At 47.8% G+C, this 14,357-nt stretch overlaps 1 protein-coding gene across 3 annotated transcripts in view; it reads right to left on the reverse strand.

The window, feature by feature from the left end:
- The window catches only part of MTHFD1L (methylenetetrahydrofolate dehydrogenase (NADP+ dependent) 1 like), a 191,436-nt gene extending 184,104 nt beyond the window's left edge, over positions 1-7,332 (reverse strand). The window contains exon 1 of one of the 3 annotated variants that reach the window (XM_023633058.2): positions 6,922-7,332. In XM_023633058.2, the coding sequence (XP_023488826.1) occupies positions 6,922-7,145 (224 nt within the window). In that variant the 5' untranslated portion in view covers positions 7,146-7,332. Of the gene's footprint in view, positions 1-6,217; positions 6,552-6,921 lie in introns of those variants that run through there. The other 2 variants (XM_023633056.2, XM_070256470.1) reach the window with 2 other exon arrangements.
- Positions 7,333-14,357: the final 7,025 nt, after the last annotated feature.

The following is a 14,357-nucleotide window of genomic DNA, read 5'->3' on the forward strand; positions in this document are numbered from 1 at the left end:
TTCTGATAGTGACAAGCAAAGCCAGCAAGAAAGGAGTCACAAGGCTCAATGAATCTAAAAAGTAGCATAAATGTTTCTCATCAGAGATCTGCCCTCTGGGGAGAAACTTGCCTTGTCAAGATCCAGTTGGAAGAAATGTGTGTCTCTAGCTGGGCTGCCATGTGTAGCTAAAACTCAGAACTGTATTAGTAAAGATAACAATTTAATAATAACTTAAGCCACCATCAGCAGCTTTATTATTATTATTTTTTTTTTGAGGAAGATTAGCCCTGAGCTAACTACTGCCAATCCTCCTCTTTTTGCTGAGGAAGACTGGCCCTGAACTAACATCTGTGCCCATCTTCCTCTACTTTATACATGGGACGCCTACCACAGCATGGCGTGCCAAGCAGTGCCACGTCCGCACCCGGGATCCAAACCGGCGAACCCCAGGCCACTCAGAAGCAGAACGTGCGCACTTAACTGCTGTGCCACTGGGCCAGCCCCAGCTTTATTATTATCGTGTGTGTGTGTGTGAGGAAGATTGGCCCTGAGCTAACATTCATTGCCAATCTTCCTCTTTTTGCTGGAGGAGGTCCACACCCGAGATCCAAATCTGCGAACCCCGGGTTGCTAAAGCAGAGCGTGAGAACTTAAGCACTACGCCACTGGTCTGGCCTCCATCAGCTTTGTTATTAATACTTACTGCTACTGTCACACTGAGGCATCTCCTACACTGCCTCCACTGAGGCTCACTGCTATCCCTCTGGCAGTCTGTGAAATAATGCACATGAGCTGCGCACAAGGCTGCCGGAACAATGACCAGGTTTCTCAGCCTCCCTTGCAGCTAGCTGTGATCACGCCAAAGAGTCTGGGAGGCAGCTGCTGATAATGTTATTAAAACTACCAATTTAAGTATGTTCCCAAATGTTGAGCCTATTTATTGATAATAGGCTACACTTCAACTTTTTCAAAGGCAAAAGAGGTGCTTGTCTCCAAATACAGTGAAGACTTCCAAAACAGTCTCTTCCAAAGACAGCCTCAGTATTCCGAGAAACAGTCCAGGTGAAAACCACCATGGACCAGTTTAATGGGGTCAGCCCCATGGCATAGTGGTTAAGTTTGTGCACTCTGCTTTGGCAGCCCAGGGTTCACAGGTTTGGATCCTGGGTGTGGACTCATGTACTGCTCATCAAGCTATGCTGTGGCAGCATCCCACATACAAAATAGAGGAAGATTGGCACAGACGTTAGCTTAGGGCCACTTTTCCTCAGGAAAAAGAGGAAGATTGCCAATGGATGTTAGCTCAGGGCCAATCTTCCTCACCAGAAAAAAACAAAATAAGCACCATGGAGCAGCTTAATAAACCACTGCACTGGCAATCAAAGGCATATATGTTCCATATATTGTAACAGTAGTGATAATAAAGCTGATAACGATGGTTTAAATTATTAGGTACTTCCTATGAATAATACTTCCACGCCATTTTCTCTTCTTTAATAATAGAATTCTGAGTTTTGGCTGCACATGGCCGCCTAGCTAGAGAGCACATTTCCCAGTCTTGTCTGCACTTTGATGGGGTCATGTGACTAACTTCTGGCCAACAGGTTGTGACGGCCGACCAGAAAGAGGCCAGGAACATGCGGGTACGAGACTGGTGCACCAGCAACTTGGCCCCTTTCCTCTTGCCGGCCAGGAAATTCGAGTAGCTGCCTTTTACCCAGGGCCAGAGCAGTGAGGAGACATCAGAGGGCCATCCCACCTTCCCTGGACGGCTTCCCTCTTGACAGGAAGTGCACAGTTACTTGGGGTATCTTTATTAAAGCAGACTGGCCTGCGTCTTACATATGCACAGGTTGGGTCTGGGAGCGCTAATCTTCTTTCCTGTGCTACATCCAATTTAAGATAGAGAATGAAAGATACACCCTTGTTTTATGAACCACTAAGAAAAAACAAAAAATGCCCCCAGTTAAACCACAGAACTATGTTAACACAGTGTTTACAGACATGCGTCGCTTAATGACGGGGATGCATTTTGAGGATTCTGTCGTTGTGTAAACATCACAGAGTGCACTCACACAAACCAGGATGGTAGAGCCTACGGTACACCTAGGCTGCAAGCTACTAATCTTAGGGGACCACCATTGTATATGTGGTCCGTCGTTGACTGAAACGTGGTTATGCGGCACATGACTGTATCCTGTAAGTATTAAGAGAATTTTTTAGACTTATTTAGACATAGATTTTTTTTATTTGCCATAAACCATTCATATAAAGACATAAAAAGGAAAACATATCAAACAAATGACTGAAGTATTCCCAAAACTTCTTTACATTCAGGATCTGACTTTTTGAGTGACTTTTTCGACTCAAGGTCCTTAGTGTCACTTTCTTTTTTCTTTTACACAATATCATCCTCAAGGCCATCAAGGGTGTTGGCGGTATATCATTTCTTCTTTTTTTTCATTTGGCTGAGGAAGATTCGCCCTAAGGCAACATCCAGGCCAGTCTTCCTCTATTTTTTAGTATGTGGGCCACCAGCACAGCATGGCCACTAACAGAGCGGGGTAGGTCCATGCTCAAGAACCAGGCCTGGGCTGCCAAAGCAGAGTACACCGAACTTAACCACTAGGCCACGGAGGCTGGCCCTACATGTCTTTATTTTAACTTAAACCTTGTCCTATGGATAACACCTGGAGCTTCCTGATGCACGCCTTTTCGATGTTTTTTTGTTTTAAAAAAATCTATGAAGACATGAGCATGCTCACGTTTAGCTTCTCACATTTTTCTTTCCTTATAAGTAGTTTAGAGCATGGAACACCAAGATAATGTGGAATTATGCTGCATTAAAAAGGTTAACAAGGGGCCAGTCCCATGGCCGAGTGGTTGAGTCTGCGTGCTCTGCTTCAGCAGCCCAGGGTTTCGCCGGTTCAGATCCTGGGCACGGACATGGCACCGCTCATCAGGACACACTGAGGTGGCCTCCCACATAACACAAGCAGAAGGACCTACAACTAGAATATACAACTATGTACTGGAGGGCTTTGGAGAGAAAAAGGAAAAAAATAAAAAAAAGAAGATTGGCAACAAATGTTAGCACAGGTGCCAATCTTTAAAAAAAAGGTTAATGACTGCAAAATATTGCACAATCAACTTATATTACTGTAAATTAATAAAATTTGGGATGTTTGGTTTATGGTATATTTGAAAACCCTTTTATAGGAGGTAAAAAGTTCCTTTTGGGAAGAAGATTCTAACATATAGCACCTGTCGCATTCGACCCCTTGAGGTAGAAATGTTTTTACCAGCTTTGCACAGCGCCTGGCAATTTGTAGGCGTTTCATGAATATTTGATAATTGAACAGAGTCAAAAACTGGTTTGAGCCCAAAGCATGAGAAAAGCACATTGAGAGACAAAGGACAGAAGTTAAGAACAACAGTGACTAAGTCGTTTCTAAACTTCAAGCACCCGCCCTCAGGAATCCAGCGTCACCGACTGCACAGTTTCAGAGTTCCTGTGCAGCCGGTCAGGGTCGAGACCCTATGCCCCTTTTCCGTCTCTTGGCTGTGGGTGTTCCAGAGAAATTTACTCCGAGTGAGAGTTCCAGTGACTTCGTACGCTAAGAATCTACGTGGTCATGTGAGAGTCGGACTGTCACACCCTCCTCTGAAATTCCGTTTAGACCGAAGCCTTCCCCATGCCTGGTTTCCATGATGTGAGGAGAGCAGAGAGCAGCCCAGCCTGCAGCGGCGGGGCTGAAGTCAGGGCAGGTGGAGGAGACGGGCCCAGCATGCTGAGGTTTTTGGGTGCCGAAAGACAAACTTGCCCACTTCCCAACAGTGGTGTATGCCCCTGGGCTAAGTCCACTTTATGTACCTATGAAAATCCGGGCCCGTGAAGCAGAGTGCACTGCTTAACCACTAGGCCACCGGGCCGGGCCCAATGCAGCATTCCTTAAAAGACAACATCCTATTTGTCCCTGGGGTTTTCATCAAGTTGCTGACACCCATTTTGACACATTTTGACAATGGAGCTTTCTTGATTCTACCAAACGCCAATGGAGACTTGTCAGACAACAACCAGAAAGCATATTACTTCCTAAAACTGCCATGACTTGTTGACAAAAACATTGGACATTATGGTTATCTAGTCGAAACAACAGGTCACTATGCTTTTGAGGGACCTTATTCTTTAACCTTTCTGATACACGTCCATGAAGTGAATTGAGAACTAAGACTTATTGGTTCTAGGTGACATCTAGCTAGGCCCACGTGCCCCCTTTCCTCCAAGTCCTGGGGGAATTCCTCGGAGGATGGTTTTGTTAGATGAGGCATATACGTCAAACAGGGACAACGATGTATATGGTTCTGACCAAGCTCCCAGAGGTACAGGCAATGGCAAATACGCTGTGACAGCCACCTGGCCAACTGTGATTAAAAAATACACCCAACTGAAAGATAAATACCAGTGTTGTAGATCCTAAGAATGCGCTTCAGTCCAGCACGGGGAATATAGTCAACAACGCTGCAATCACCTGGTGTGGTGACAGATGGCGGCTGGACTTACCATGGTGATCATTTCATAATGTACAAAAATATCAAGTCACTATGTTGTACACCTGAAGCTAATATAGTATGGTATGTCAATTACAATTCAATTAAAAAAGTGTCAGAAAAAAAAATTTTTAATGTGCTTCCTAACAGCACAGAAATAGTCACAACAACCTTCTAGAGCAGGTGATGTCCTGGTTTCCACTTTGCAGAGGAAGGACCGAGGTCAAAGAGCTTGTCTGAGCTCTCACAGCTAATAAGTGGTGGAGTCACGGGCGCCTGTCTCTTCACCACACATCCCATGAAGCAATAATTCACTGCCCAACACTTCCTTCTTCTAGTTTAGACGAGGAGCTGACAAACGTTGGCTCACCTCCTAACAATGGGTTTTATATTTTAACTGGTTAAAAAACCACTGAAATAATAATAATATATTGTGGCATGTGAATATTATATAAAATTCAAATGTCAGTGTCCATAAACAAAATTTGGAGTTTCATCAATCAAAAAACTGTGAAAATTTGTTTTTTCTCTTATAAAAGTACCTACATAATATCTTCTATTTTACCTCTTGGTCTGCAAAACCTAAAGTATTTACTATCTAGTCCTTTGCCAACCTCTGGCTTAGAGAGCTGTAAAAATATACAATAATAATAGCCAAGATTCGTAGAGGGCTTAGCATGTGACAGTCCCTGGACTATGCATTTTGTAGACCACCTCTCATCTCATCCTTTGCACAACTCTGTAGGACAGCCCATCACTAGCCACCCCCCTCCAGCCTCCCCGACTCCTGCCCCGCCCCCCGCAGTGGGAGAATTGAGACTGGCCAGCCCAGCCCAGCAGGATCCTAACCCACATCCCCTACTGTCCATTCTACTCATCTCCGTCGTCCTGGCTTTAAATGAAAGAATATGCATGAATAAAATCCCCAAATGACCTCGAATCTTGCGTCATTCCTTCAGCCACCCTGCCACAAATGCCTGCGCTGTACCAGGCCCCGTTCCCAGCAGGAAGGGTCTAGCCGTGAACAGGACAGACGAGGCCCCTGACCCCGCAGAGCTTTCACTCCAGGCAGGGAGACAGACAATCAACGAACAAGAAAGTTTCAAGTGGAGGCAAGAGCCATCCAGAAAATAAGAGGGAGATGGAGGGGTGGTCTCTGTGTCCTACACTGTCTTCAGACCCTCGCCCATTAAGAAGAGCTCAGCTGTACACTCGTTGAAATCGAATGACCCGGAGAAGCCTAAAGTCACTACAACACTCAGAGAGAAGCCAAGGTAAACTAAACAAAAGGCTCCTTTAGAGTCATCGGCCACATCATAAAGAGGCTTGGAAACAGAGGGGGGAAAGGCAACCACTTTCAGAATGAAGGACAGAAGGCAAGAAGGGGAGGACGTGAGTGGATGGAGGTGGAACAGCCTCCGGTGACATGGCATCCTGGAAGGAGGAATCCCAGCTGCGGGGGGTAGGGGAGCCGGGGGCGAGGGGGAGGCCGTCCCGCCACCTCCAGGTACATCCTGAGCGCTTCGCTTTACACCACCCGGGTCCCCAGGTAACACACTCCTCCAGGAGGGCCCTGACCAGGCCTCTCTCCCACTGAGGGGCTATGAGGGCTGATGACTGGAGGGGGGCCTGCATGTGGCGTCTCCGGTGGGGGTGCCGAGGAAGGCAGGCCCCGGGCTCCCACCGTTGGCCTCTGCGTCCGGAGAGGACGTCGGAAATACAGCTAGGCCCGCGATTCCGCGCCCCCAGTGCAGTGATGCTGGGAAGCAGCCAGCCCCGACTTCCCAGGTCGCGTTCTGCTCCTTGCCGGGTACCGGCTCCGCCTCTACTTGTCCAGAAAAGATCAGGTAACTCACAAGGCGCGCTCCTCCCTCGCCAGAGGCGGCGGCGTTTCGGGACAGGGCAAACCGCCCCGCCGCCAGCCGCCCGAGCCAGCGAGGCGGACGCGGAGCCCCTGCGCCGGCGGCCCCCGGAGGGGGCCCGGGAGGCCCGCCGCGTCCCGCCCCAGCCCGGGCCCCACTGCGCGCGCGGGCGGGCGGGCGCCCCTCCTCCCGGCTCCCGCCCTCGGTCGCACCGCCCCTTTCCTGCCCTGCGCGCCCGGCGCCGTTGCATCAGAGCCGGCGGCTGGCGCACGTGGAGCGGAGCGCGCGATCTGGGCTGCGCGGCGTCCGGGGATGCCCGCGCCCGCCCGATCCCCCGCCCAGAGTCGGCCCGGGGGCGCGCTCTCCCCGCAAGCCGCCGGCGCCCCAAACATGTTGGCACCAAGCACTCGCGGCCCTGCGCCTTGCGAACCCCCCACGGAGATCTGATCACTCCGGCCGCCCCTCCTCCAGGGTCCCCTGGCGCCGCCGCTGGGCATCTGGGCGGCGGAGAGCGCCGGCCGCTCACCTGACGATCGAGTCCCGCGCCGGGGGCGCCTGGCTGCCCTGGCCGCGGCTGCTCCCGGCCTGGGTGTCCCGCAGCCGCTGCTGCCCGAGCAGGCCCTCCCCGCCGCCACAGCCGCCGCCGCCGCCGCTGCTGGCGCGACAGGGCACCCGGAGGCGGCGCGGCGGGCCCGGGGGCTGCGGCGGGCGGCGGAGCCCGCGCACGAGGAGCGGCAGGCGCGCGCTCATGGCGAGGCGGCGGGGACGCGGCGAGGCGGCCGGAGCGAGGGGCGGCAGGTCCTCGGGCGACAAGAAGATGCGGCTGCGGGGCACAGAGACGCGGCGGCGTCCACCTCCTCGCGGGCGCGGCGGGGCGGGCGCCGGGCAGGAGAACCGGGCTTGGCCAATAACGGGCCAGTGGCTCTTCCTCCTCAGCCCGAGCAGGGGCCCCTAGGGGGCACTGCACCTAGTGGCCGTGACGTGGGAGGGCGGGGGCCTGCGGGACGCGGTGCTGCTCATCCGAGTCGCCTGAACGTCAAGCGCAGGCTCTCTAGCTCTCTCATCCCTGCTTAAGTTTGGCTAGCGATAAAAATCAGAGGAGGGTGGGGCTCAGGCGCGGCCTTGAGACGGTGCAGCATTCCTAGGCCTAGGATGCTGATACCACCCTGGCCTTAGATACTAGGATGGGATTGTCTGGGCTGGAGGTGGCCTAAGAGAAGAGTGTGGGCCTTGAGTTCAAACGCTGACTTTGTAGCCTTAGGCAATGTACTTCACCTCTGTGAACCTTAGCTGCCTCATCAGTTAAAAGGAGATAACGATACTTTGTTTCTAATTTATCAGTATTATAATTCCCAAGTAAAGTGGGAATAAAACCAGTCAAAATTATAAACAATGGTTTTCCATCCGCTAAACTCTCCTAGCTGCTGGAAAGACACTCATTGAATCCTAAAAATGCAATGAGTATTATCCTGATTTTCAACCTTGGGGAAACTGGGTGCAGAGGTCAGTTGGTTTATTGGCAGAGCTGGGAGGTTGCCTGACTCCAGCGATCACGTTCTTAATGTTATACTATTGTCTGTATTTTTCATTGTGGGGTGATGGCCTACATGCATTGTAGGATGGTCTGTCAGGGGATGACATCGTAGGGTACAGGAATAGTTAACCTTTCCACGACTGTGTCAGGTAGGTAAGAGCACCATTTTACAAGGAGGAAACAAAATCACGGAAGTTATGCCTGGTCCAAGCATGTAAATATCAGAAAGGAAACTTGAGTGGTCCGTTCACCTGTTGCTGTGATGATCTTGGGCAAGTCACAAAACTCCTTGTCTCATGACAAATGGGGGGCCATTCATTTAACAGACGTTCATTGGACGCCACTGAACAGGGAGCACTGGTCACAGAGATGAAAATCACCAATCCATAGGGGACATATGGGAAATCTCTGTACCTTTCTCTTAATTTTGCTGTGAACCTAAAGTACTCTAAAAAAATTCTTTTAAAAAAAAAATAATTTGCCCCGTCCAGGCCCTCAGGAAGTTCCAATAATAACGCCCTTTGAGCAGGACAGTTGCCACTCCACCTCGCAGGTGCTGACAACAATAATGTTTGAAAAGACTGCGGAGACCACATATTGTATCGTCATCACATTTATATGAACTGTCTACAATGGGCAAACCTATAGAGAAAGAAAACACCTTAGCGGTTGCTTTCGGCTGGGAGTGCAGGAAATGAGGGGATTAGGAGGCAATATCTACCAAGTACAGGGTTGCTGTTTGAGGTGGTGAGAATGTTCTAAAATGGATTATGACGATGGTTGCGCCAATCTGTGAATTTTCTAAAAATCGCTGAATTGTACGCTTTAAATGGATGAACTGCATGGTATGTGAATTGCATGTCAATAAAGCTGTTAAAGAATAAAAAAGGGGGCGGGCCCCGTGGCCGAGCGGTTAAGTTCGCGCGCTCCGCTGCAGGCGGCCCAGTGTTTCGTCGGTTCGAATCCTGGGCGCGGACATGGCACTGCTCGTCAGACCACGCTGAGGCAGCGTCCCACATGCCACAACTAGAAGGACCCACAACGAAGAATACACAACTATGTACCGGGGGGCTTTGGGGAGAAAAAGGAAAAATAATAAAATTTAAAGAAATAAATTAATTAAAAAATAATAAAAAAGGCTTGTGAGAGGAGGTGGTGGGGAGTGCTCGGGATTAATTTTTCCTGGAGGAGAATCAGAGAGACTATGAGAGGAGCTGATGCTCGAGCTGAGTGGTCTTTACAAATATATATACCATTTATTTATAGTACATGGAAAAGCATAAAGTAAAAAATAAAATCGCCCACAACATTATTGCCAAGACTAACTTAATTTTGATCTAACTTTTAATTTTAAATTGTGTTATAAAATTGCAGCCATACTATGTATATAGATCTCTTCTTCACTTACTATATCTGATGTAAAGTAATTGGAAAAGGATAGTTAGTAGTTGAAATCAGGACTTTTAATGGTTGTATATTATAGCATAATCTATTTTGTAGATAGACCATAATTTATTTTACTTTTCCATGTTGTTGGTGGTTGTATTGTTTCCAATTCTTTATGTGAGAACTAATGCTGCCCTGAACATGCTTCTGTTCATTTATTCAATAGCTGTGTATTGAGGTCCTTCTGTGTGTTGGGGAAGGGATGGGAAGAAGTGGAGCAGGGGCCACACCTGTGGTGGTAACATTTATCCTTTACCATTGCATTTATCCTGTATCCTTTACCTTTAACGTGCACCCTTTGCAGAAGCAGTTCTCAGAAAACATATCTAATACAAATGTTAAGTGGAGATGACACAGCACAGCGAGGTGGAGGATAAACGTCACGGCAACATCTTCATGTGAAAACGCAACCCTCTGCATCATCCCGAATATCGAGGAAAAGTGTGGATTTTTATGAATTCCATGGCTCGGCATGGCACAGCAGGTCCCAAAGAAGACTTCCCAACATTTAATTAAATGCTCTGTGTCGAGGAAAGATTTGAATAGATAAAATCAACTTGAAAACCATGCACCTAAACCAAACTAATTGGGAACCGTGAGCCACAAAAACTAACTTGTTATTGGAATCTCCAACACGGAAATGACTCAGACCATCCATATGAGCTACAAACCCATTTTGGAGAAGGCACTCTGGACACTCTTCTCAGCCTCACCAAAAGCTTGTGGTGATCCACATCCTTAAAGCGATACTCTACATGTTTAAATTAGATGAGATGTTAAAGTAATAATAATGTCCCTCGGCTAGAGGCCTCATTATTTTTTAACTGAATTAATGTTATACTTTCTAGTCAAACAACTTTAGGTGAAAAGTTGTCGTTTTTAACATTAACGGAACTTTTTTTAATCAGAAAATTATGAGTTACAATAAATGTTATTGAACTAGTTAGGTCTCCCGCTCTGCCTTGACTGTGAAAATAGTGGAACAGAACAAGAATGGGACATTGTGTATGTGACATGTGGGGACATTTAACAGGACATCATTTCTTTACAATGGTTGAGGCTTCACTAAGGCCTGTCCCATTATAAGATGATTAATTATGATCTTAATATGTGATTTTAAAAAATCACTTTAACGTCTAGGATGACAAATGCTTATGCTGATCGAGCCAGTTAAAATATTTAACTCGATCTCTTCAAATCCTGATGTGGATGATCATGGAGGCCCCTGGCCTCTGTTCACCTTCATTTCCTCTGGGCCCCAACCCTGAAGTCAACACAGCCTGAGCCCAAGGTGCTCACATTCCAGATGAGAGGTATTTGGGTTCTTACACACTCACATTGCACACTTGTCGGATAGAGGAATAGGAAAGGCAGAAAGATTTATGGATATAAACTTTAGGATCCCTCATATTCACAGGTTGGTTACATAGGAAAGTGTCATGACCTCATTTTGAGAGAGATGTCTGAATCTGTTTACCCAAAACTCAAATACGTAATGGTTTACTTGTGAAAAGCCAACTGCACTGGGAGGAAAGGGCTCTATTACACTGAAGCCCTTAAAAATTCATTCACCAACATTCCTTCCCTAGTGGAGAGGGGTCATTTCAGTGCACTTTGAGACAACATTTGGATAGATGTCAAAGAAAGCTTGTTTTCAGTATAAGGAATATATATCTGAGGTTAAAATAATATTTCTATGAATCAAGAAAGTGAGAGTGCATTTACTCCATACCAGGCTGTGTGCTAGACACGTAGCAAAGGAATCAACTGTGAACAAGACGGACATGGCCCAGGTCTCACAGAGTTTCCCCTGCAGAGCTGTGCAGTAGAACACCAACACGTTAGTGGAAAGTTATGTGTATGATGGTTCAGAGTCTTATGAGTACCAAGAAGAGGCAGCTTTCTAGACCTGGAGAGCCATATAAAGAGCTCCCTGGAGGAGGTGACACTTGACAGCAAGACTTAAGGATGATTTAGGAGTCAAGCTGAGGGAAGGGCAGCTGCTGGCAATAAGTCTTCTGAGCAGAAAGAACTTTGTGAGCACAGGTCTGGAGTGAAACAGAGTGCCGACTCCACCTCCTGAGCCTGGGGTGTTGGACTGTAGGAGAAGTAATGCCATCCCCTTAAGAGAGCCTCAGGAGGAACAGCATCCTCGAGGAAGAGCTAAGATTTAGCTTTAAAAAAGAAATGAGGGGCCTGGCCGGTGGCATGGTTGACTTTGCGTGCTCAGCTTTGGCGGCCCTGGATTCACAGGTTCAGATCTTGGGTGTGGACCTACATACCACTCATCAAGCCATGCTGTGGTGGCATCCCACATACAAAGTAGAGGAAGATTGGCACAGATGTTAGCTCAGGGACAATCTTCCTCATCAAAAAAAAAGAAAGAAAGAAAGAGCCGGCCCAGTGGCACAGTGGTTGAGCCTGAATGTTCCGCTTCTCAGCAGCCCAGGTATTGGTGGTTCGGATCCCGGGTGTGGACATGGCGCCGCTTGGCAAAGCCATGCTGTGGCAGGCGTCCCACATATAAAGTAGAGGAAGATGGGCATGGATGTTAGCGCAGGGCCAGTCTTCCTCAGCAAAAAGAGGAGGATTGACAGTAGTTAGCTCAGGGCTAATGTTCCTCAAAAAAAATAAAAATAAAGAAATAAAGAGACTACTACTTAATTAAAAAGATGAGGATGTAGAGGAGGTTAAGCATGGAAGTTAAGGTGAGCCAGAGCAGACTGGGAAAAGATGCAGGGAGAACAGCAGCAGCGAGAAGGTGGCTGAGGAAAAAGAAATAGGACAGGGATGCGAGCAAGGAAAGATGATCAGAGGGGCGTTTGTCCTGGCATGTGGCCCAGCATATCAGGGATATGAAGTGTGGCGATGGAAGTGATCCAAATGCCAAAGAGACAGACCCAGCAAACATCAGGAAGGTTCGAAGTGGAGCGAGGACTCAGACTTCCCAAGGGTCAGGAGAGATTGCGCGTCCAAGGGCGTTCTAGTCTTCCACGGGTGAACGACTTTGGTCTCTCAGGAAGGACTGCCTGAGGCTTCCATGGTTTGCTTGGACTTAGAGAGAACTTCTGAGTTTAATGCAGTTTTTCTGAAGCTCCCAGGGGTGGCCTGGGCCTGGGCTCTGTGTGTTTAGGATGGAAACCATGGCCCCAGAAGGCGCAGGCCTGATCCCTAGAAGGTTGGGTAACACACACCAACATTGGTCTGCAAAATCCACTTTCCTACCAACCAATTCTGCAGACAAAGCCATGCGTGGAGACGTTTGCTATATGTACCAAATCTTTAACCACAGCTGATGATTTTCTGAGAGTAAATTCCTGGATGTATAATTACTGGGTAAAAGACTATGACTTTTTAAATTTTTTTTATTTTTGAGGAAGATTAGCCCTGAGCTAACATCTGCCGCCAGTCCTCCTCTTTTTGCTGAGGAAGGCTGGCCCTGAGCTAACATCTGTGCCCATCTTCCTCTGCTTTATATGTGGGACGCCTATCACAGCATGGTGTGCCAAGTGGTTCCACGTCCGTACCTGGGATCTGAACCGGCGAACCCTGGGACGCTGAAGTGGAATGTGTGAACTTAACCGCTGCACCACCGGGCCAGCCCCAGGACTATGAATTTTTGATGTTATTGATCCATATTACCAAATTCATTTCTGAAAATCTTATACCAACTTATAGTCTCATTTACTTGGGAGTAAGCATCTTTCTCCATCCTTGACAATTTGGGGTAATAATTTAAAAAAACTTTTGTATGTCATGGAATTATATGATTGTCCTCAGACAACTCTCTATGGGTTTCTTGCACTTCACATTTCTTCCTGTCTTGTATTAGTCTCGTTCCAGGCTCTCATTGCAAGGACATTTGTATGCTAAACAGCCTTGGAAAATAAGGAGATAGTGTCTCCTTCTGGGGAAGAGGGCACATGTGCTTGCTGTCCAGAGAGTAAAGATAATGTCTCCCTTCCGGGCAAAGATGGGGCAGCTCTGCTAGCAGCCATTTAAAACTGGGGATTCCTAAGTTCAGTGTTCCTCAGCTGTGAAACAAAGCCACTGTGTGTAGTGTGCACCTGCCTGCTCTGCTGGGAGTAATAACGTCCTTTATCTTTTACCTAGGAGTCTGTGTCTTCTGCCCCATCCGTGAAACCGAGGCAGGCTAACACATTAGCTTGCAAGCTGAGTACGATCTCAGAGCCTTCACAGTTCTGGACAGTGATTTTGGAGATGAGTGTTAAGGAACACGCAGCTTTTCTCCTGGATGGTAAGGGAAGGGCCGTGCAGACAAAGGGAGCAGCTCCTAGAAAGGCAGAGACAGATTCTGGAGGGCTTTGTAGAGGATTTGATTCTGTTTGTGTTTAGAAATATTCTGCTGGCTAAGATTAGGAGGACAGAGGTGAACAAGTCTGGAAGTGGGCAAGACAGTGGCAAGACAACCAGAGAAGCAGCCATGGTAGTAGGCCAAGAAAAAAGTACCAACTGCAGAAGGAGCGTCAGAGGAAGTAGGAGTGCTAGACTGGGAACAATGACTGCTCTGGGGGAGATGTCCCGTAGGAAAAATGCTCCTTGCACTCAGGAGGGGAGCCTGAACTAGAGATGGTGTGTTAGGAGGCAGAGTATAAATGGTCGTTTAAACCTTAGGTGAGTTCATATCAGAGGCAATGGATTGGAGACCATCTGGTCTCCCAAACCTGAGGCTTATAGAGGCCAGGCAGGTAATATAAACTAGTCAAGTGGACCAGGTGTAAAATTTCCCCCAAGAAGCAAGAGGTTCTGCAGACTTTCCATGACATAGGTTTATTTTACGTTAAGAGGAGAGCTTGCACTTTCTAAAATATTTGCATTCAAGTGCTCCACGGTTGTTTTAAATTTGCTCATTGAGTCTGTAATAGAGAGCAAGGAACACTCTCCCCAAAGGTTAAGGCGAGTCACCACCTCTTGGAGGAATTTTCACCTTTGGATTTCCTCCTTAGATCTCAGAGTCACCT

This window comes from Equus caballus, chromosome 31 (genome assembly GCF_041296265.1).
Source record: "Equus caballus isolate H_3958 breed thoroughbred chromosome 31, TB-T2T, whole genome shotgun sequence".
Classification (NCBI taxonomy): Eukaryota; Metazoa; Chordata; class Mammalia; order Perissodactyla; family Equidae; genus Equus; species Equus caballus.